General features: G+C 39.1%; 2 protein-coding genes across 3 annotated transcripts; one reads left to right on the top strand and one right to left on the bottom strand.

Annotated features, from left to right (window-relative positions):
- The first annotated feature begins 1,706 nt into the window (after positions 1 to 1,706).
- LOC122291072 (AP3-complex subunit beta-A) lies at positions 1,707 to 19,454 on the top strand. Its single transcript, XM_043098721.1, has 11 exons — positions 1,707 to 2,072; positions 2,275 to 2,351; positions 2,690 to 2,939; positions 3,068 to 3,724; positions 3,932 to 4,105; positions 4,667 to 4,793; positions 4,879 to 4,988; positions 8,958 to 9,158; positions 16,492 to 17,501; positions 18,072 to 18,341; positions 18,982 to 19,454. Exons 1-11 carry the CDS (start codon positions 1,857 to 1,859, stop codon positions 19,349 to 19,351), a joined length of 3,462 nt encoding a protein of 1,153 aa, XP_042954655.1. The 5' UTR covers positions 1,707 to 1,856; the 3' UTR covers positions 19,352 to 19,454.
- Positions 19,455 to 19,562: 108 nt separating this feature from the next.
- Positions 19,563 to 22,938, bottom strand: LOC122291078. Of its 2 annotated transcripts, none has more exons than XM_043098731.1 (9): positions 22,650 to 22,938; positions 22,412 to 22,528; positions 21,910 to 22,326; positions 21,169 to 21,589; positions 20,980 to 21,079; positions 20,821 to 20,880; positions 20,649 to 20,732; positions 20,300 to 20,407; positions 19,563 to 20,179 (listed from the first exon to the last, which is right to left on the bottom strand). In XM_043098731.1, the coding sequence occupies exons 3-9, from the start codon at positions 22,280 to 22,282 to the stop codon at positions 19,871 to 19,873; spliced, it is 1,455 nt and encodes a 484-aa protein (XP_042954665.1). In that variant the 5' UTR covers positions 22,283 to 22,326; positions 22,412 to 22,528; positions 22,650 to 22,938; the 3' UTR covers positions 19,563 to 19,870. The 2 variants fall into 2 exon arrangements, with proteins under 2 accessions (XP_042954665.1, XP_042954659.1); XM_043098725.1 differs by having other exon boundaries at positions 21,910 to 22,276.
- Between the last annotated feature and the right edge of the window lie 84 nt (positions 22,939 to 23,022).

Here is a 23,022-nt window from a genome sequence, read left to right as displayed (position 1 = left end):
TCTATTGGGGGGGAACCCTCGTCGGCTGCATGATGTGTCTAGATGAGCCCAGGCCATCGGACAAGGAAGTTTGTTGAGACGACCCCTTCGAAGAGGCAAAGTATGAGTCCATCTCAGGCCCTTGGGAAGAGTGCGAAGAAGATAACCAGGCTGATTCATCATCATCACTTAGCTCTACCACAGATTGTGAGCCTTGGCTGGCTTCCGTGCAACCTTCGGTCCCCAGGTCAACAAAGGAAAGGGGAAGGCTCGGCTCCAACACTTGGGGAAGTGGATAGAACGACTTCTTCCTACCCCTTAGCCCCGGTGGCAATCAGGGGAGTACTGAGGGTGGCCTTTTACTTTTCTTCCTAGCCCCCTGCCGCAGTTGAGGGGGCATCGAGGGCGGCCTCTTGCTTAAGCGTGTCCTCGAAAGACACAAATGGCTCCACCACCATGGCCTCGCTGGGGGAGATGGGCGAGATAAGCGAAGTTGCTGAAGAAGGTAGCCTGAAGATCACCAGTGTCGTCTTCCTCCTCGAGTAAGAACACCAAGTCGACTAACAGAGTGGCAAAGGTCATGCGTGGGCTTGTAGAAGAAGAAGAAGGCCCAGCCGTGGCGCGCGACCCACTCTGAAAGGACGTGCTCCCTTAGGTAGAAGAGATCGGGATCTCTTGTTGCCTCTTTTCGTTTGTTTAGATGATTATAATTTCAATATTTTAACCATAGAATAATTTTTCTAGTAGCATGTTACAAGAAAAAATGAGTATTTGTGATGAATTATTTACGATAAAAATGATTATTTGTGATAAAAATAGATTTATTTTGACAAAAAATAGTTATTTTTATAGAAAATAGATGATCACAAATAAACAATTTTCTTATAATATGCGCGCAACTTCTTAGAAGGTCTTTCTTTAAAGAAAAAAAAGTGTTATTTACCATTATTTTTATCATAATTCTCTCATTATTTCTTAGTATGATATCAAATAATTGGTATATAAGTAAAAAATATATAAATAGTTTTCTAATAACTTATTGCCACCTCAAAAACTGATGAACAAATGATAATTAAAATGGTGATAAACAATACCTCTCCCCACCAAAACGTTGTAGCACATTAGCTTATAATATGAGAAATATTATAAATTCATTATTATTCTAATTATCATATTTTTATCATTCGATGAATGATATTAAATGATTGCTACTTTGAAGGAAGATAAATAAAAGAAGGATTAAAAATAATTTTTTAAAAGAATATTAGTTCTTCATTATAATTTTTATCATCTTCAATCATACCATCTAATATGTCAATTCTTAAGTAGTTTTTATCTAAGTGGTTGAAATATGAATAATAGTATTATATTTTTATATAATAAATATATTTACAAGTCTCTTTGTTGACACACTTAATATACTAATAATGTGGAAGTTGAAATATCAGTTTAGACAAAAAATATTGATACTTTGAGTTTGATTCTTTTATGAATGCAATGAATCTTAGATGTATACATAGCCTCGAACTTAAAACTAAATATTTTTAAAATTTTAAATTTATCTTCTAAATCAAATTATAATATACATGTTTTAATTTTAAAGCTTGGGCCGGATGATTTGGGCCAACGTCCGTTCTGGGCCAACTCTTCATGATCCAATCACATGTCAGGCCGGCCTCGGTACGGTATATGCACTATTCCAGCATGACAACTTGCACGAAAAATGTAGCGACCAGGGTAGCAACTAGCAAGAACCTGCTACTCCAGCAACCAAACAGACCCAAAGTGCACGCCGTCTGGCGTCTCCTCTCCTGGCTACAGCAGCGCAGAAAGGTAAGAGAAAAAAGGAAAGATCAAATCTCCGCATCGGAGAGAAAATGTTCCCCCAATTTGGAGCCACTGCGGAGACTCTGAGCAAGGCGTCGACGATGGTGTTCCGGATCGGAACGGATGCACACCTGTACGATGATCCGGAGGATGTAAACATTGCCCCGCTCCTTGAGAGCAAGTTCGACTCCGAGAAGTGCGAGGCTCTCAAGCGATTACTCGCTCTCATTGCCCAGGGCTTCGACGTCTCCAATTTCTTCCCCCAGGTCCCGCTCTTCACACCCGAACGGTCACTCGGTTTATATTTATAGTCTTCTGCTTGATTCCCGAGAATGAATAAGAAAAGAAGAGAAATTACAAGTCAGAAAATTAGAGTTGATCATCATTTTATGAATATCTCCCCATGATTTATGAGTGTGTTAGTTTTTGTTACTTATTTTTACTAAATCCGGATTAGTCGAATTGCAGGTTGTTAAAAACGTGGCGTCTCAGTCATTGGAAGTAAAGAAGCTGGTTTACTTGTACCTGCTCCATTACGCGGAAAAGTACGTCGACTCGTTGATTTTGCATTTTTCACGCTTTAATTTCTTTCAAATTTGACAGATTGTAAATTTGAGTATTTTAGTGGTAGTTCTGTAAGGTTTGCTGCGACATTCACTGAATACATATTACTGTATCCCACACGCACTGGGGCACTTTTAGTGGGGGGTTGAAGACTTAAAAATGTATTATTATATATAGCTTTTAATTATCTCAGGCTTACATTGCGCGGTGGTGAGTGGGAATAGAACTTAGGCTCTATTTATTTCCATCCAAGCATGTGAATATGGCGTATAGCCTCAACTGTTTGGTATTACTTACTTGTACTTATTTGATAATTTAGGCGTCCAAATGAAGCGTTGCTATCTATTAACTGCTTCCAAAAGGACTTGGGGGATCCAAATGCTTTAGTGCGGGGGTGGGCACTTCGAACCATGGCCGGAATCCGGCTACATGTAATTGCACCTCTTGTTCTGATGGCTGTGGGAAAGTGTGCTAGAGATGCTTCTGTTTATGTTAGAAAATGTGCTGCCAATGCCCTTCCCAAGCTGTATGATTTGCGCCTAGAGGAACATAACTCTGCAATTGAAGAGGTCTGGTAACTTGTATTTTAAGTAATGATATCTTTTCCCGGTTTCTTATATTTGAGAAGTAGATGATATATTCCTGGGGACGAACATAAATTGAAAGGGGTTTGTCCCTGGTTTTGTGCCCTTTGCAGATTGTTGGCATATTGTTAAATGACCATTCCCCTGGAGTACTTGGAGCTGCAGCTGCAGCATTTGCTTCAATTTGCCCAAATAATTTTTCTCTGATTGGACAAAATTATCAGAGGTTATGTGAGATTCTTCTTGATGTGGAAGAGTGGGGGCAGATAATCTTAATTGGGATCCTTTTGCGCTTTGTAATAGCGAAACATGGGCTTGTTAGAGAATCCATTATGTTTTCTTTGTGTTGTACAGAGAGTTCCAATTCTGAAAAGGATGGCTCCACTACCGAAATTTCAATAAAAGAAGACCCAGGATTTTTGTGTGGGGGTAATAACTTTGGATTAGATGTTGATGTGAGCGGGGATAATGACTTGTTAGCAAGCATGGTATCCAGGTGTTATATTGAAAGGCCGGATGAATACTTATCACGGTCAAGTTACACAAATAGGGGTCCTGAACTGAATGTTGCCCAATTTACATCTGGAAAAAGTAACAATGATGTGAAGATCCTGCTGCAGTGTACATCCCCATTGTTATGGAGTAATAATAGTGCTGTGGTACTTGCAGCTGGTGGTGTGCATTGGATAATGGCGCCAAGGGAGGATCTCAAAAGAATTGTCAAACCACTCTTATTTGTTCTGAGATCATCCAGTGCCTCGAAATATGTGGTACTTTGCATTTCCTTAAATTTTTTGGTCCATGTATATTTCATAGGTTCCTTTTATTTGCATCACTTTCGATTCTTATGCATCATGGCAAAAGATATTGCTTTTCTCCATTTCAAACCCCAGATATTTTTTGTTGTCTTATATTTTTTTTATTTTCAGTATAGTCTGGAAGATGGTAGGGTGGTTATGTCACTTCACTTTTTTCAGGTTCTCTGCAACATTCAAGTCTTTGCCAAAGCTATGCCTTCTCTATTTGCTCCACACTTTGAAGATTTCTTCATATGTTCTTCAGATTCTTATCAAATAAAAGCTTTGAAGCTTGAGATACTCTCTTCCATTGCTACAGATTCGTCCATTTCATTTATTTTTAAAGAATTTCAGGTTAATTCCCCTCTTTTTTCAATTGTGGCTTTTCAGTAACATTTAATAGACAAGTGGCCTCCTTTTGGAGGAAGATTTGTTAATGTTGTGCATTTGTCTCTATAAAACAGATTGAGCAATGAAAATTTGTTAACTTTCCGCGAGCTTTGCTGTTAGATTGTTTAATCACAACAAATGTTGCGTTAAATAATTTTTTACTCTTCTTAGTTTTGGCAGAAAGCAGGCTTATTAACATTATCATCATTACTATAGAAAGCATAATCATCATTTGATGGAGTTCAGTTTTTGTGGGGTAATCCACAAATAACTGAAGTCAGTAATGTGTTACACCCCTCTGTTTGTTCTGTTTGTTTTTGCTTTAATCAGATTGTTTAATTGACCGATAGAGGTTTAAGATAAAAATATAGTTGTGTACAATCAAGGGGTCTGTGGTTTGTGGATTAGATCTAACTTGCATGTCCCCAAAATTATTTGTAGTGTGTATCTTTGTTTGGTACATCCCTTTCATCTTCCTGTGATTTTAGTGCACGAATTGATGCTTATCTTTTAGTGTGTTGCTAGGATTATGTTAGAGATCCAGACAGGAGATTTGCTGCTGATACTGTTGCTGCAATTGGTTTATGTGCACAACGACTTCCAAAAACGGCAAACACATGCTTGCAAGGGCTGTTGGCTCTGACTAGACTGGGTCTGTTCCCTGCTACTTGTTTTATTGTGAAAAATGTTATTTTTCTCCCTGCTTGTTTTGTTAAAAGCAACATTTCACAATTCAGAATTTTTGTCGAGTGACATCGGATCTGTGGAGGGAGAAGCTGGTGTTTTGATTCAAGCAATAATGTCCATTAGGTCAATCATAAAGCAAGATCCACCCAGTCATGAGAAGGTATCTTTACTTTTCTGCGGTCAAGATGGTGTCATATGTTTCTACCATTCTCTATTTCATTCTATCTGAATAATAAGATGCTTTAGAGGAATCTGTAGAGGTAAGGACCACATTGAGTGGGAATAAGACAGCATTGTGACACATTTAATGTTGGAGATCATTTTCTGCATCTCCTGGGTGGTTTCGGGAAAGTTCAATGTAATTTATTTTTCTGCACTGTTGCGTTTATGTTTTCCCTTTTGTTGTTTTGTTGTTTTGTTGGATCTGATGTTACTTGGATGTGCTTCGTGCCTTTTTTTTCAATTACTCTACTTAGTTTAGCTATTAGTATTTCCCCCCATTCGCATGCGACCAGTTATCTTATCATTTCAGTATATATGTTATTAGTGCAGGCTTAGTCTTATATCACCTTTTCTGTTGGACTGTCAGATGGCACTACATATCTACGTGACTAGTACTTTTATCATATATGTTTTTTTTATAAGTAAAAATATTATATATATATATCAATAGGAATAACCAAGTACATTGGACGTATACAAGAAAACACCTAGCCCATATTAGAGAGCTCCTAATGACCCAAAAAGCCCGTGAAACACTACCCAAAATACACCAAGCCCAAATTGGAATGGAACACACCTCCCCAACCCCAACCCCTTGTTTCCCGTAAAACTAATACTCCACCCGAAACTCCCTCTACGAGAACGTCTTCACAATGATCTCCCTTTAGTCTTCCCTCGACTTGAGCTACCACCCTTAGCGTTTTAGTTGATTACCCAAGACTTGATTTGTTTTCAAGCACGTGGTTTGCCTCAATCGCCGTGAGTAGTGCTTTAAATTGGTCTTCACATTCTCCATATGAAAGCCCCACAACATGTTGAATCTTGTTAACCTTATGCAGAATCCAATCCCCCGCTATATTGTTTATTGGAGGAAGAGAAACCAAGGGAACAACATTATCCCCAGACATAGTACCCAACTGCACTCTCGACTCTAGACATTCATCCTCACAAGTAGGGGTGAGAACGGTTTGGTCTAGTCCGGTCCCCCCCGGGGGGGGGGGGGGTGGGTGATGGACCGAAATTTTTTTTCCAGACCAGACCAGACCTAACATCCCTCTGTTTAAAAAAAAAAATCGATTAATAAAAAAGAATTATTTAAAATAGTAAATTAAAATTAAGTGACTTTTTTTTTTTTGATAAGTAAATTAAAATTAAGTGACTTATTAAATGAAAATTACATAATAAGAAAATTACATAATAAATTGTACAATTATTAATATATACTAGTATTATATATTATATATATTAAAGAATATAATAATACATTGATCTGAATATATATAGTTATAGATTTAGTACCAATATATAACTAATAACTATACTAGTAGTGATAAATTAGTAATATTATATTAAATAATACTCTATGTAGTTATAGTGATTTAATACTAACATATTAAGTTAACTATACTAATACTGTTATAAATTTATACATATACTATAATTTATACTATAACTCTTATAATATGTCAATATATTAATATATACTAGTACTATATATTATAGTTATATATTAAAGAATGTAATACTCATGTAATATTGTGATATATTAATAATTAATTATATATAATTATTTATATAAATAATAATATATATATATTTTTATTTTCATTCGGTCTGGTCCGAGGTGAAAAAAATTGGACTGGACCCTGTCCGGTCGGTTTCTCCGGTCCGGACCGGCCGAATCTCACCCCTACTCACAAGTTTCCAACAACAAACCCATAATTTCCTCCCAGCCATATCCTGCATTCAAATCCCGAACCTGCTCAATAGCTATATGGTTGCTGTCCATTTTTTCTGTCACCATTAAAGGTTCCTCCCTTCCATCAACGAGGACATTGCTTGTATGTGCTCCACCCCCCGATGATCCTTTCAGTGGCACTTTGTCAGACCCTACTACTCCCTCAGAAGGCATAGAACAGGTAGGGGAAGCACTACCTTTTGTTGCCCCATTTTCATCTTCTAAAAAAGGCTTGTCTGTTTTTTCCAAAGTACTCAAGACCTTGGAAGGACCTCTATCTTCAACTGAAAGTGAACACTGTAAAAAAGTACCAACCCCATTTGCAACTGGTGACTGAGGGCAGTTAGACGACAAGCTATTGATGTCTTGAGTGATGCCAACATCCAATGACCCTATCTATGATGGCGTCGAAACGCCCTTTGCTAGCACGCTTGAAGTCTTTAAACCCGTATGATATACCCCCCCGCCTCCTCGTCCGTTTTCGACCCACCACCGAAACCCACGACTAGGTCTAACCCCTTATCCACTTTAATCATAAGATCTCTCACATACTCCATAACTCCCGTCAATTGAGCTTTGACAGCCCACAAGACCCCCTCCACTTCCCCCAATGTCACCTGACAGCCTTTGTCTCCAATATGTGCCTTACCATTTCCTTCTGCCGCGGAGCTAATCTCGGCCGGACTACCTGCTGGTGACCTCAACACCGAAGCATACGAGGTACCTTTGACCAAGGAAGGCCTTCCCACTGTCTTTCCATCAACAAACTCCCCTCCATTTGCATGCTTCAGAATAGCGACTTTGGACCTAGTAACGCTTCGAATGGTCTGCATAAAACTTTTCCATCCAATGCCATTTGCACCTTCTGGTATCACCAACAAATCTTTCCTCCTTCGACTTCGGAATTCTGAGAGTTGCAGAAAGTTGCCCCTTGCGTTAATATGATGTTCAATGATGAGAACTCCATTACCCATCCTTAACTCCCTGAAGAATCCTTCACGACAGTTGAGTTCTAAACAATCCTCTATCCCCTTAGCCACCCATGAAGCTGCTGTCCCACCTAGACACATGAACTTAACCATCATTTTACTTCGTTCAGATATGTGAAAACTATTTCCTCCCTCTTTCGTAGAAACGAAAGTTTTTTTATTCCACCTTCAACCACCTCTCACCTTCAATTTGAGACGAATCCATGTCGCGTGTTATCATCGTACCAGATCTGGGCCTACGAAAAAAATGCAGATCAAAATCCCTGTTGCTGGAGGAGGATCGCCGTCTGAGGGTCGTCATTGGAGTCGCCAGAGCCCATCAATCTTGTCTGCGGTGATGTGGGGTGGCTAAGGCACAGATTTTAAGGTCAATGTCACTCTTGAGAAAAAAGAGAGAGAATCTTGCAAAAATCCAGATCACCGGAGGGAGGACCTATGCTAGACAACACTCAGCGAAGTCGTCGGGGCCTGTCGGCCTTGTCTGTGACGGTGATGAGGTGTCACTCGCCGATCTAGGGTGGGTGAAGAGTGGCGGTGGGTTGGGTGCCTTAGGGCTTTTTCTCTCCGTAGCTAGCTTTCTTTCAGTTGCTTTTTCTCTCCGTAGCTAGCTTTCTTTCAGTTGCTCTTTCCACAAATCACTAATTCAAATGATTCTTATCCTGTGTACTTGGGCTATGCCTCATTTCCTTATGAATAAAAACTTTTGATTACCTATAAAATAAACTAATTCAAATGGTTCTTCACATTTCAGTTCGGTTTAGGGATGCTTGAGGAATGAGATGCGATGAGATGAAAATTTTGTAAATAGTGGTAAGATAGTTTGTGAATAGTAGTAAGATAGTTTGAGTTAAGTATTTATTGGGTTTTGGGAAATGAGAGAGAAAAAGTTTATTAAAAAATACTATAAAGTTAAAATATTGTTAAAATATAATTTTTTAATATTATTTTTGTTGTGGGATTTGAAATTTTTGATTTTTTTTGTTTGAAAGTTTGGAAAAGTTGTAATGATTAGTTTGAGTGTTTGTGTTTTAATGATGTTTGGGAAGGAGATGAGATGGGATGAGATGGAAGTTATTTCCAAACATCCCCTTAGTCTCTGCAGCACATATGTTAGTGATGTGTATGTGGAAATGCCAAGTATTCTTCAATTTTAAAGTAACCTTCCCTTTATCTTTCACAGGTAATAATTCAGTTGATTCGTAGTTTGGATTCAATCAAGGTACCTGCAGCCCGTGCAATGATTATTTGGATTGCAGGGGAGTATTGCTCTTTGGGGGATACAATACCCAGGATGTTGACCACAGTACTCAGTTATCTTGCTTGGCACTTCACCACAGAAGCATTGGAAACAAAGCTCCAGATACTTAATTCTATGGTGAAGGTATGTAAGAAAACTCTTCTATTACTTTGATCTCATTGACTAGTGTATATGCATATGATAGCTGAGAACATCCTTTTGCATTTAGTGTCTCTTGCTTCCATCCCACCTCATTGATTTATTCGACTAATGCTACGTTCGGGTGAGGGATTTTGATGTAGATTTTACTTCAAGTTGCAATTTGGATTAATAAGAGACTTGTCTAAAAAAATTTGTAGAATTTTGAACTCTGGATTTTCAAGCAATTAATCTCAAATTTCAAATTTTATGGGAATGTGTCATCACATGACTTCCATTAGCATCGACATTCGTATACCATCACTACTCTTCACCTTGCCCTACTATCGTTGTTGCTGTTGCCGCCACCATGCTTTCACGGCCTGTTGTCGCCACCACTTTTATCATCACTGCCACCACCATTGGCACTTCAATTGCTATCATTGCCACAATTGCTTTCATGTTGCTACCCCCCATCATTCTTATCGTTGTTTTCACTATCCCCATATTAGCAGTGCCTTTATGTTGCCGCCATTGTTGCACTCACATTGGTGCCGCCACCACCTTCCTCGTTATTATCAACTTTTTTTTTTTTTGGATAGGTAAACAAAACTATATTAATCAAAGAATAGGCCTAGCCCAATATATACAAGAAATGGCCCCTTTTTATCAACCTTTCTATAGTAACCTCTGTGAGCACCATTGCTGCATGACCAACACTGCCTTCATTGCCATCGTAACTATCATGTTATAGCAACACTGCCTTTGTTGCCAGTATTTTTGTGTGATGTAGCTGTCACCTCCATCGCCATTTTTAACATCATCACATTACATCACTCTTATCAGCAAGTCATTGACTCCATCATAACCATCATCTTTATAATTACCATAACACTTTGTTTTCTTAAATTTTAAATATAATCCAAATAATGGATTTTAAATTGATTGAATTGAAATTCATGTCAGTTCGGAATTCTAAGAAAAATTGAAGTTCTCACCCTAAATCTTTGTTTCTAGAAATGTGTAAGAAGTGTGATGTTTGGATTGCAATGCTCTTCCAAAATCATATCCATGGGTTCCATCTCTTTTTCTTTTTTTTTCTTTTTTTTTTCTTTTTTTTTTTTTAATTTTTAATTTTTCGTTCTTTATGATTAAGTCACTTTATATGCAGACACTCATGCTATTGATTGTTTTTTTACTTATGAAAAAGTCAGTTCACTTAAAATTCACACGCTCATTCTAGTAAAGATTATTGGCGGGTCAGTTTCTTTTATTACTATGACTTGCATTGAGATTAGCAAGTTACTAGTATGCATTACATATCAATAAATGATTTAAATTGAATTCTCGGATTTTATATTTGTAAATAGGTGTCGTATTTTTTTGGAGTGTAAGAATGTTTCAGATTTGGCAAATATTTTGGAGTGTAAGATTGCTTCATTTCCCTGGGGGCTCCTCACAAATCTGTTTTGATATGTGATGGGGTTATTGAGAAGATTGAGAGAAGGTTGGCTGGATGGAAAAAGTTATATTTGTCTAAAAGGGGAAGAATTACTTTGATAAAGAGTACGTTGTCTAATCCTCCTACGTATTTTCTTTTACTTTTCTCTTTGCGGACTGGGGTTACTAGTAGAATTGAGAAAATTTATCGTAATTTCTTATGGGGAGGAATTGGAGAGGAAAAGAAGTTCCATTTAGTTAGTTGAAATAAGGCGTGTCAATTGGTTTCATGTGGAGGATTGGGGGTGAGAAATTTGAGGTTGTTTAATAAAGCACTCATTGGAAAATGGCTTTGGTGATGTCATGAAGAAAGAGATGCTCTATGGAAGAATGTTGTTGCTGTTAAATATGGGAGTGGGTGGGGGGATTGGTGTTCTAATGACGTTAGTGAAGCGTATGAGGTGAGTTTATGGAAGGGCATTAGGAAAGGTTGGGGGGAGTTTTCTAAACATATTAATTTAAGGTGGGGGAAGGGAATTGGATTCTCTGTTGGCATGACATTTGGTGTGGGGAATCAGCTCTTAAATCAGATTTTCCATCTCTTTATAGGATTGCAAGGGATCAAAATGTTGTTGTGGCTGATTATCTTCCATGTACGGATAATAATATTCTTTGGAATGTTGACTTCATTAGAGATGTAAACGACTGAGAAGTGAATGTTGTTTCAGATTTTCTGGGAAGAATTTATAATAACTCTAAAGTGATGCAGGGAAGAGAGGACAGACTATTGTGGGATCATGCTGGAAATTTTAGGTTTTCATTCAGTTCTTTTTATAAGGTGCTTGATTGTCATTCTGGCTGCCCCCCAGGTCTAAGGTTCAAATCCCCTTGGATGCAAACAATCTCTAGGGGCCATCGGACTAGAGGATTTTCTCATTAAATTACCCGAGGTGTACTTGCGGGAAACTCCTTGCCGAGAGCCTGTGTACCCCTAGGATTAGTCGGGACAGTGTTCCTGGACACCTAGTGCTGATTAAAAATAAAAAATAAAAATTGTCATTCTTGCTGTGTTTTCCCCTGGAAAAAGCATTTGGAGGGTGAAGGTACCTACTGAGGTGGCATTCTTTAGTTGGGTGGTTGCTCTAGGGAAAGTATTGACCACAGATAACCTTAGAAAATGTGGTTTGTGTATAGCTGATTGGTGTGTCATGTGCACGAATTATGGTGAATCTGTAAATCATCTTTTTTAACATTGTGAGGTGGCAAAGTCTTTGTGGAATGAGGTTATTGGTTGGACAGGTTTATATTGGGTGATGCCTAAGGAAGTTGTGGATCTCCTTGCATGTTGGTGTGGTTTTGAGGCAAGGAAATGTGTTGCTGCCAGATGGAGAATGATTCCTTTGTGTTTAATGTGGTGTTTATGGCTGGATAGGAATGAGAGATGTTCTGAGGACAAAGATCAGTCTTTTGAAGATCTTCGTTATTTTTTCTTTTCTACTCTGAGTTTGTGGGCTAGGATTTTTGTAAGGAATGATGATAATGTATTGAACATCTCTTGGTCAAGACTTGGTCTAGCAACCACGCCTGGTCAAGAATAGATAGATTCCTCATATCTCCTTCATGGGAGATACAATCTCCAGACTCTTGTCAGAAAAGACTCACTCGTAGTGGTGAACAAAATAACCGGCAACCGATTTCACCGAAAATTTCGACCTGACTCGATCCAAATTAACCGACCCAAAGAGGATTGGTTCGGAATTCGGAATCTTCCGTAACCGTTCCGTAAAAAGGGTTCGGAATCGGGTATTAACCGATTTTCATTTTTACCCATCTGTCTTCTTTGGCTTTTGTTTTCTGGGATATATCATTTGGGTATTGTACTTGGAAAGAGATCCCAAACCAGATTCATTCAGAGAGATAGAAAGAGATTGATCTGGGTTCATTTCTGGCCATTGGCCAAGCGGAGCTTGGAAAGTCGACGATAATGGAGAATATCTAGGGAGGCAATAGAGTAGGCATGGGCTGAGAATCACATGTAAATGCTGCCTTTGAGCGATTTAATAGGAGGTTGAAGCAGCTTGAAGGGATTATTGATGGGACTTGAAGAACAGAAACAGGCTGGGGTTGTGCCTATAGCATTTCCATTTGAAATGGAAAATGCATATATCAGGGTGTAGCTTCATCGATTACATTGTCTTCCAAGACAGAGTCTAAGATCTTGTTCTCTGCCAACCCGAAGATAATGAAGCAATTATCAATGACGATGAAGAAAAGAGAAGCAAACATTTCAGATCTTGTTCTCCGAACTCATGTTCAAAAGACCTTGAAGATTCTACAATAACCCATTGAAAGAGAAAGCAAATATAAAATGAAAGAACAAGACAAAAAAAAAATAGATTAAAGAATTGCATTAATCGGCCGACGTGACTTAAAGCAAACTCAATTAGAGTCTGGTGCTGTATGTTACTCTACAGTCTCCACGTATTCAACCCCCCATCTACAATGTGACTTAAAGCAAACTCAAGTAGAGTCTAGTGCTGCATGTTACTCCACGTATTCAACCCCATATGTAACTGTAAGAAAGAGTACTCAGTAGTCAACAAGTGATGGCTATTAACCGGAAGAAAAAGAAAAAAACTGATGACTATTTAAAAATATTTAAATCGGGTCCGTACCGGAATACCCGATTCAGATTATCGGTTATTCGGGTAATCGGGTTAGCGGAAGCTTTTAGGGTCGGATCGGATCGGAACTGTGGCTTTTCGGGTCGGGTCGGGTCACTCCGAGCTAGGTATTGGTGGGAAAGTTGAAGGCCTTAAAGAGGGACTTGAAGACTTGGAATGAACAGGTATTCGGTAATGTAGAAGCAAAGAAGAAATCCTTGTTTCAAGAGCTACAAAGTTTGGAGGGTGTGGAAGATGAGGAAGGTCGAAAAGGGCAAGTAGTTACAGAACTAGAAAGGTTGATCTTAATGGAGGAGATTTCTTGGAGGCAAAAGTCAAGGGCCTTGTGGCTAAGGGAGGGAGATAGATCTACAAAGTTTTTTCACCGAGTGGCAAACTCCCATAGAAGGTTCAATACAATCGAGTCCATGAACATCGATGGCGAGGTAGTTTCTGATCAAGGAAAAATCAAAGACTATGTAGCTGGACATTTTGAGCATTTGTTGGAAGAACCCTTTGCATGGAGGCCTATAGTAGATGGGTTAGCTTTTGATGCCATTGATCGTATTAGTATGGCTTGGTTGGAAAGACCATTCGAAGAAGTTGAGGTACATCAAGTCATCAAGAAATTAAACAAAGACAAAGCTCCGGGGCTGGATGGTTTTACTATGGCATTTTTTCAGACTTGTTGGGAGGTGGTAAGAGAGGATATTATGCTGGTTTTCCAGGAGTTCTTTACTTTTGGTAAATTTGAGAAGAGTTTGAATACTACCTTCATTGCACTCATCCCCAAAAAACCGGGTGCAAGAGAGGCACAGGATTTCAGGCCTATTAGTCTAGTGGGTAGTGTGTATAAGATTCTTGCAAAAGTCTTGGCCAACAGAATCAGTAGGGTCTTGGATAAGATTATTTCCAAGTCTCAAAATGCATTTGTACGAGGAAGGCAAATACTGGACTCGGTTTTGGTAGCCAATGAATGTTTGGACAGTAGGCTTAAGTCAAAGATCCCGGGTATTTTGTGTAAATTGGATATGGAGAAGGCCTATGATCATGTCAATTGGAACTTTTTGCTCTATCTTTTGGGTAGGTGTGGTTTTGGGGAAAAATGGAAGGGATGGATACGTCATTGTATTTCTACAGCTCGGTTTTCAGTTTTGGTAAATGGTGAACCTGTGGGTTTCTTTAATAGTTCGCGGGGATTACGACAAGGCGACCCACTATCTCCTCTACTATTTGTGATCGTGATGGAGGCATTAAGTTGGATGGTGTCGGCTGCTATAGCAGGTGGTTTCTTTTCAGGATTCTCAGTGGGCAATGGGCCTATTACTATTTCTCATCTTTTATTTGCAGATGATACGTTGCTGTTATGTGATGATAATGTAGCGCATATTCAATCCTTGAAGGCCATTTTAAGATGTTTCGAAGCGGCTTCCGGTTTAAAGATAAATCTAGCGAAGACAGAAATGGTGGCAGTGGGGGATGTAAGTAATATTCAGGGGCTGGCCAGTATTTTGGGGTGTGGGGTATCCTCGTTGCCAATGAAGTATCTTGGCCTCCCTTTGGGGGCATCTTTCAAAGCGAAGACAATTTGGGGGGAGGTGCTAGAAAAATTAGAGTGCAGGTTGGCTGGGTGGAAAAGATTATATTTGTCCAAGGGGGGGAGGATCACACTTATCAAGAGCACATTATCTAATCTCCCACTTATTTCTTGTCTCTATTCCACCTTCCAACTAGCATTGCCTCCAAGATTGAAAAATTACAACATGACTTTTTGTGGAGTGGCATAGGAGATGAGTTTAAATTTCATTTAGTTGGATGGGAAAAGGTGTGCACACCTTTGTGTGTGGGTGGTTTGGGGGTCCATAATGTGAGGCTGTTTAATCAGGCCTTACTTGGGAAATGGTTGTGGAGGTATAATTATGAGAAGAAGCACTATGGAAAGGGGTGATTGATGCAAAGTATGGAAGTGCTAGGGGAGGTTCGTACTCTAATGAGGGAAGGGGGGCACATGGTGTGGGGTTATGGAAGTATATAAGAAAAGTGTGGGGGGTATTCTCTAGCAACACCAGGCTAGGTATGGGGAATGGCCAGAGAATCAGCTTTTGGAATGATGTATGGGTGGGTGATACAGCTCTTAATGTGGCTTACCCTGCTATTTTCAGCATTGTGAGGGAAAAAGATGCGAATGTGGCAGACTTGTGGGGTACTACACATGATGCTCAAGTGTGGAACATAAATCTCACTAGGGAGGCTCATGACTGGTAAGTAAGCATGCTGGTGGAGTTTTTTAACCTACTTCATAACATCTCCCCTAATGCTTTAATTGATGAGAAGCTGGTTTGGTGTGCATCTCGGAAAGGAAAATTCTCGGTAGGCTCTTATTATGAGATTCTTGCAGCCTCACCTTTGCCTAACTTCCCGTGGAAGAGTATATGGAGGAATAAAGCACCTCCCAAGGCGGCATTCTTTGTCTGGACAGCAGCCCTCGGGAAGATCTTAACCATTGATAATTTAAGAAGACGCGGTCTTATAATGATGGATTGGTGCTGTATGTGCAAAAAGAGTGGGGAAACAGTAGATCATTTCCTCCTACATTGTGATTTTGCTAGGGACACTTGGAATCATTTCTTTAGCAGGATGTGGTTAGCATGGACAATGCCGGGAAGGGTAGCTGAATTATTGGCAAGATGGAGAGGGATATCAGGGACAGCGCAGATTGCAGCACTATGGAAAATGGCTCCCATCTGTATCTTATGGTGCATCTGGAGTGAACGAAACAACAGGCTTTTTGAGGACTAGGAAAGATCTATAGAAGAATTTAGGGGTTTTTTATGGAAGACTTTATTTTTGTGGGCCATGGCTTTAGAGTATACTTCCAGTGTACCTGGCTTACGCCTTCTTCTCATTAATAAAATTTAATATTACTTATAAAAAAAAAATGTATTGAATCTGTTTCTGTTTTAGTTTCCTGCTTTCTAGTGTGCAGTAGCTATTTCCTTTGTATACTTCCTGTGTACTGGGGCTGTGCCTATTCTTGGTAATAAAATTCTTATTAACACATAAGGAGTGCTTTCTTCTATTTCTCTTCCACACCCCCTCTCAAAATTGTGTGAATTGTGGATGCTTCCCCACTGCTTATTGTGGAGTTCTTCAAAAAAATTTTGATTTTAACTTGCTTGATTTTAGTACGTAATGAGAAAATTCGTGCTTGGTCTTTTAATTGGCCTTTTCTACAGGTATTATTATGTGCAGAAGGAGAAGATCTTTGGAGCTTCAAAAGAGTCTTAAATTATGTACTTGAATTGGCTGAGTGCGACTTGAACTATGATGTTCGTGACCGTGCACGTTTTTTAAAGAAGATTTTGTCATCTAATTTAAATCCTCAAGGACTCGAGGAAGAAGCAAATGTTAGTCCCCAACACAAGGAGCTATCACATGTACTTGCAGAACACATATTTGGGGGACAGACAAAGCCAGTGTCCCCTGAACCCATGAACTGCCGGTTTTATCTTCCTGGTTCTCTTTCACAGATAGTTCTCCATGCAGCTCCAGGGTATGAACCCCTTCCAAAACCTTGTAGTCTGCTACATGATGACATCGACCTCTCTAATGCATGTCAAGGGACAAATGCCTTGGAGAGTGCCAAAAATAGTGACTTCTATGACACAGATGATCATGGCTCATTATCTGGGTCTTTGGATGAGGAAAGCACTTCTGATTATAGTCGGCAGGATTCTATTACCAAATCAAGCGTCAGCTCTGGTGGTGATGGGACCGGCTCTGCAAATGACGATGATGACAGTGTGGATCTACTGATTCAGATTTCAGATGTTGGCAATGCTTGTGAAAATCAGAATGGATTTTCTCACTCTGGGTCTGCCGATTTGAGGGAATTGATATCGAAGAGAGGTCTTGAATCCTGGTTAAATGATCAGCCTGGTTTATCCAGTGCGAGTACATCAGAACCAAGTGAAGTCTCTATATCTACAGCAAGAATCTCCATGGGGGATATTGGACGCCGGGTTAAAACGAAGAGCTACACACTCTTAGATCCTGCAAATGGAAATGGGTTGAAGGTGGATTATACATTTTCATCTGAAGTTTCGACCATATCCCATCATCTTGTATGTGTAGAAGTTTTCATAAAAAATTGTTCTTCAGAGGCCATGTCTGACATTTTTTTACAAGATGACGAATCTAGCAAAGGCTCCTATTCTGCAGATCAAACAATAGTTGCTACTGACAGGTGATTGTTATCCATACTTGTCAATGGATGTTGCCTGTTCTTTTTTGTGGGTTGAATACCTAACTATTTAGATTTAAGGGAGGTCCTATAGTGTGATGTTCCTAGAGATTTTACTCATGTCATTGGTTGCATACGTTTGACATCAACATATGAGACCCTATGTTTGGTCCATGCCTGAAGTCTAGATAAATTGTTGATCATAAAGGTACAATTATGATTTTTAATGCAAAATGTGATCTGGTTTTGGGGCAGGAAAATTTTGTGCCTCCCTTTGCTCCAACTTCCATAACTTACTGTTTTATACCAAAATTACTTTTTTACTGAAATTTAGTTGTTTTTAAAATCAATTTTTAACTTCACCGAATTATTTTATCATGGAGATATTAAGGTGACCAGATCCACCTTAGTTTCAGCCATCACGACACTGCCGTTTCACAAAAATCATTTATGACTGTATACACTCAACAGTATCTCTGTGACCACAGATTTTTCCTCCCTCCTCCCAATCCCTCCTTATGCTGGGATTTAAAGCACTAAGTCTTGTCGAATCTTTCTATCTTGGTGCTGCAGCTCTTTGGCATCCCATAATGACATACCGATTATAGTTTCTATGGAAGAGATCACTTCCCTGGAACCTGGTCAGACAGCAAGGGGGATTATCCAGGTTCGCTTTCATCATCATTTATTGCCTCTGAAACTCGCCTTATTTTGCAATGGCAAGAAGTTTCCAGTTAAGTTGCGGCCAGACATTGGATATTTTGTAAAACCATTTCCAATGGATATCCAAGCCTTTACCAATAAAGAATCTCGTCTCCCAGGAATGTTTGAATATGCAAGGAGGTCAGTCACCATATTGAATCCTCTTATAGTGCTTTCTTTTCTTCTTTTTCTTCTTTTTTTATCTTCTTCTTCACTTGCACCGTCTCAGAGGTGGTTTTGGATTCACAAATAGTGATGTTCAGGTTAATGTCGAACTATGAGACGAAAATTAGGCAACTATTTCTGTGCGTGTACGGGCGTGTGTGTGTGTGAGAGAGAGAGAGAGAGAGATATTTGAACTGCAGTATATGACTACCAAGTACGAGGTGGATAAATGGTGAATGCATTCGTTCTCCTTGTTCAATGCTTGGGTTTCAATCCTGTTACTCATTATAGTGGGTTCTTCGTTCCATGCATCCAATGAAGTCTACTCTTCTTAGGTTTTTGCCTTGGCCATGGGTAGGAGATGGTCCCACCATCTTCCTCCCTTCTTCTGCAGTGCATAAGAAAGAAAATGATATAAATGATTTGCAAATCTATCACACATCAAGATTCATTGATATCTGGTTATATATTGAATTATGGAGACAGCTCTGTTTCTACTACTGTTCTATTAATTGCTTGATAATGGGATTTCAGTCGTCTTATACTTTTATTTCCTTATAAAATTTCAATTTTCTTTCATTTTCTGAACTGTATTCTCTTGCATTATCCACAACAGTTGCAAGTTCACCGATCACATAGGGGAGCTAAACAAGGGCAAGGGCGAGAACCTAGTAACAAAAGACACCTTTCTTGTAATCTGTGAGTGCCTAGCATTAAAGATGCTTGGGAATGCAAATCTTTTCCTTGTATCAGTGGATATGCCGATTGCTGCCAATCTTGATGATGCATCTGGTTTATGCTTACGATTCAGCAGTGAGATCTTGAGCAACTCAATTCCCTGCTTGATTACCATTACTGTTGAAGGAAAGTGCTACGACCCATTGAAAGTGTCCATTAAAGTCAACTGTGAGGAAACTGTATTCGGTTTAAATATGTTGAACAGAGTTGTGAATTTCTTAGCCGAGTCGTCTCAAGCTCACTTATAATTGGCTGTATTGGGACAAATGTGAATTTTTGGGAAGAAGAAAGGTGGTAAACTCAAAGAAATTGACTCGTTGTTTAAAATATATGGTTGAATTTGTTATTTCATTCCAGTTTTTTAAACATTCTTGACTTTCTTTATACCAGTATTATAACGCAAAATAATCACATTACAGAAGCCACAAAAGGTTCACATTTAATAGTAGATGCATGCAATAGTTTGGATGTAAACCTTGTTTTTTGTAATTTCTCCTGAGACTACAATCTACATTCCTTCATTGAAACATTTTGAATGAAACAGTTTGTGTGGAAGCCTGGAATGTGATTATTTTGTGTTTATGAAGCAATTGTAGAGCGTAGATAGTTCTGGAATTCGATCTCGGTAAAGTTACCACTAGAACAATTACAATAAAATTATTTTCATAATATTAGCATGCTGTACAGGACATTGCTATGCTTCTTTGATTTGCAGTTCCTTGGAAATCGGCAGCTACATGGAATTCCTTGCTCTTCTTCTTTTCCACTTATGAAGGCAATAGGTAGCGGAACTCAGATTCATAAGGCTGGATCTCAACCATTCTGGATATAGGAGATCTTGTTTCCCCATTTAGGCACTCCATCATCAATCTCTTTAAGGACCCAGAACGAGGCAATTGGCTGTAAATCCATTCTAGTAGTGATTCCATGTCATCTGCGAAATCTCTCATATGCCATTGCAAAAGCTTGGGCACTACAATCTTTCTCTTGCTCGTCACTCCCACTGAAGCTTCCAAATACTCCACTTTTGCCCTCCCCAATTCATTCACCACTTCATTTGGGGTGTATACTCTTATCTGCACATTGGGGAACTTTCTTTTTCATTGACCCTTTTGAGTTTCTACAAGTTACTCTAAAAACAAATTAACGGGAAACTTTGTTTCAGTGAAATGAATTGAGAGTGAGTTAAAACTCACGGCTGGTGAAGACCAACTGCCTCGGCACAGGGCAAATGTTACATTGGGTTCTGGATAGCCCAGACCATAAGCATGGCGTAGTAGTGTTTCTTTCTCGTCCGGATGGCCCTTGCAAGTAGATCAATTGAGTTCGTTAGGCAAATAAAGAAAATACCAGAGGAATTTGGGCATCCAACTTAAATTTGACTTTGGTGTGAGGTTATGAAGTATTGAAAAAAAAAACATATGTATTTTAAATCCCAACACTCCGTATTTTTAATCTTTAAAACATTTGTAGAAATATAACGTGTACAATAGGAATATAACGAGTACAGATAACATTCAGCCAGCAGATGTTAATCTGGCGTACTTGATTTGGTTCCCATGGATGTCGGAGAATAAAATGCTCGATAGCCAAAACATTCAGTACTATTCCACCCACATTCACAACGGCCTGTGAGAAAATGAAACCATCTTATATCAGCACAATGATTTGGAATACTAGGTTTGCCCAAGATTAGGATACGCAGAGAGTGACATACCTTATTCATAATCGCCAGCAATTTTGCCTGTGTCGAAGGTAGCCCATGATCTAGAAATGCCTGAAAATTGATGAGAAATCATAAGTGAAATAAAATTGCCACATCTAACTTATCTGCTTAATGTGATCTCGTTGTAGGCTTAGGATTTTCTTAAGGTACATGCATTATGCAGGCATTGTAGACATTTATCCAGAATGCTAACTTCTGTTTGTAGGTCAAGAAAGACAAGTCTACATAAGATAGCTTGTGCATCAAAAACCTGCCAAAAGAGTGAAGAAAGCATGAGATTAATTGGTTGGCTTTTGCTTTATATGTAATTATCAGTGTGTTTAATTATCCAGAACCAACCTCAGTCTCCTCATTGTGGGTAAGCACTCTGATAATCGGCTGATGTCTAACGAGCTTCTCGTGATTTGGATGAAGTTCTTGTATTGCCCAACATCCCTTACAGTGCCGTCGAAATCTGACAATACGCCGTAAGGATCAAGATTTGAGGCATTGCCAGCAAATAGGAGTGTGGGTGTTCTGCAGTTGAAAGTGGTCTTTGCCATGAAGCCTTTTGATTTCATGCAGGGTAGAGAGAGCTTTGGAACTATAACGGATCCTTCTCTGTCCACGGATGTCTGGTTTAGCTCGAGAAATATGCCGATTAGGCACTTCATTAGTTTCTCTGACAATTCATTTGGTTTCTCAAAGCCAGTTTCTTTATTGATATGGCATTGGTTTTGGCTCAATCTATTGGTATGCCTCCTTGACATATGATATTCTTCTGTTCATCACGCCCAAAACCAATAGAGGAAAACAAATGGTGAAAGGAAAGAAGATGAAGAATATAAATATGCATTTTTACATAAATGATAACATGTTACTTTACATAAACATGATTTTTTTTTTTTTTTTTTTTGTGAGGGTTTACATAAAGAAGTTTCGGCATGTTGTTTGCATGTAACAGGACCATCCAATCTATGGCCCCACTATTTTCGGAGGTCAAATGTAATCTCAAAGGAGGATTTTGCTGATGTTAATTTCAATCCCTAGTGTAAGCGCGAGGTTTATGAACAGTCTTCTTGGAAAAAATCTTTAGTTTACCGTGGGATCTTGTAGAAGACATGCTTAGGATTTCTGATACAGAACCCAATGATGGTCTTCTTTCCTTTGTGATTCTTTCTTTCCTGAATTCATCATAATTTTGTGATTTGGATCGCTGATCATTAAGTACAACCCGGTTCTCTGGTCCACATAGTAAGTGACCGTCTTTTGGTAGATCTCTTATATGCTCGATTTCTCTTCCTCTGTTCTGTTCCCTCTCCTGTGGTAGATATCTTAAATGCTTGATTTCTCTTCCTCTGTTCTGTTCCCTTTCCTGGTACAACCTTAGTTTTAGTTCCTCAATTTTTCTCTCCAACCATATTATCTCTTCCTGAACCACTGCTAGTTCTTCCAGAAGCACTTGAACCTGCATTGTACATTAACATTGCTCTCTAAGCACATGCAGGCCTAACTTACCTGCATTGTACATTTATTTTACTCTCTGAGCCCAGGTAGGGCCTTAAGTTACTGAGCTATGATTGTTATCCTATGTTGGTCATACCTGAGGTGGAAGCAATGAGGAAAGACTTGGGTGGGAGGAAACTGGTCCCTCAAGTGCAAAGCGCAAAACCCTGTTGAGTGCCTGTTCCCCATTTAGCTCTCCTTGTAGTTTCATGACCTGAACAAAAATATGCATTGAGAAAGTTATGTGCCATTTCTTGTCCTATTTTCTTTGGATTAGGATTGGAAACGTACTCAAGTTCTAATTACCAAGAAAGGAAAAGAGCACAAGTTCTCACCTCTTCCTCGAGGTCGAGTCGTTTCTGCTTCTCCTCTCCTCGTTGCATTAGTAGGTCTTCAAATTTCATTACACACTCAAAAGTGGAAGGAACTCTTATAATATAACAGTTCGAGACCAAATACATGAAATGGTAGGGGATTAGTATGGTGGGTTCGTGAGTGCATCTAAAGTATATATGTGGGGCTGAAAAGGGTACCCCAAGAAGAAAGAGAAGGAGAAAAGCATGAGGGTGTGCGGTGGAACCGTGGAAGGATCCATTTGACTGCTGCGAGTAGACAGTTGGAATTTTGTTGGTATATTTGTGTAGTGCATGGCCATCCCATGAACACCCATAAGTCATAAATAAAGTATATTTTCATTTATGCCAACGG

The sequence above is a fragment of the Carya illinoinensis genome, chromosome 1 (genome assembly GCF_018687715.1).
Source record: "Carya illinoinensis cultivar Pawnee chromosome 1, C.illinoinensisPawnee_v1, whole genome shotgun sequence".
NCBI classification, from domain to species: domain Eukaryota; kingdom Viridiplantae; phylum Streptophyta; class Magnoliopsida; order Fagales; family Juglandaceae; genus Carya; species Carya illinoinensis.
The sequence above is the reverse complement of the archived record's forward strand: the minus strand, read 5'-3'. Positions and strand labels throughout refer to the sequence as shown.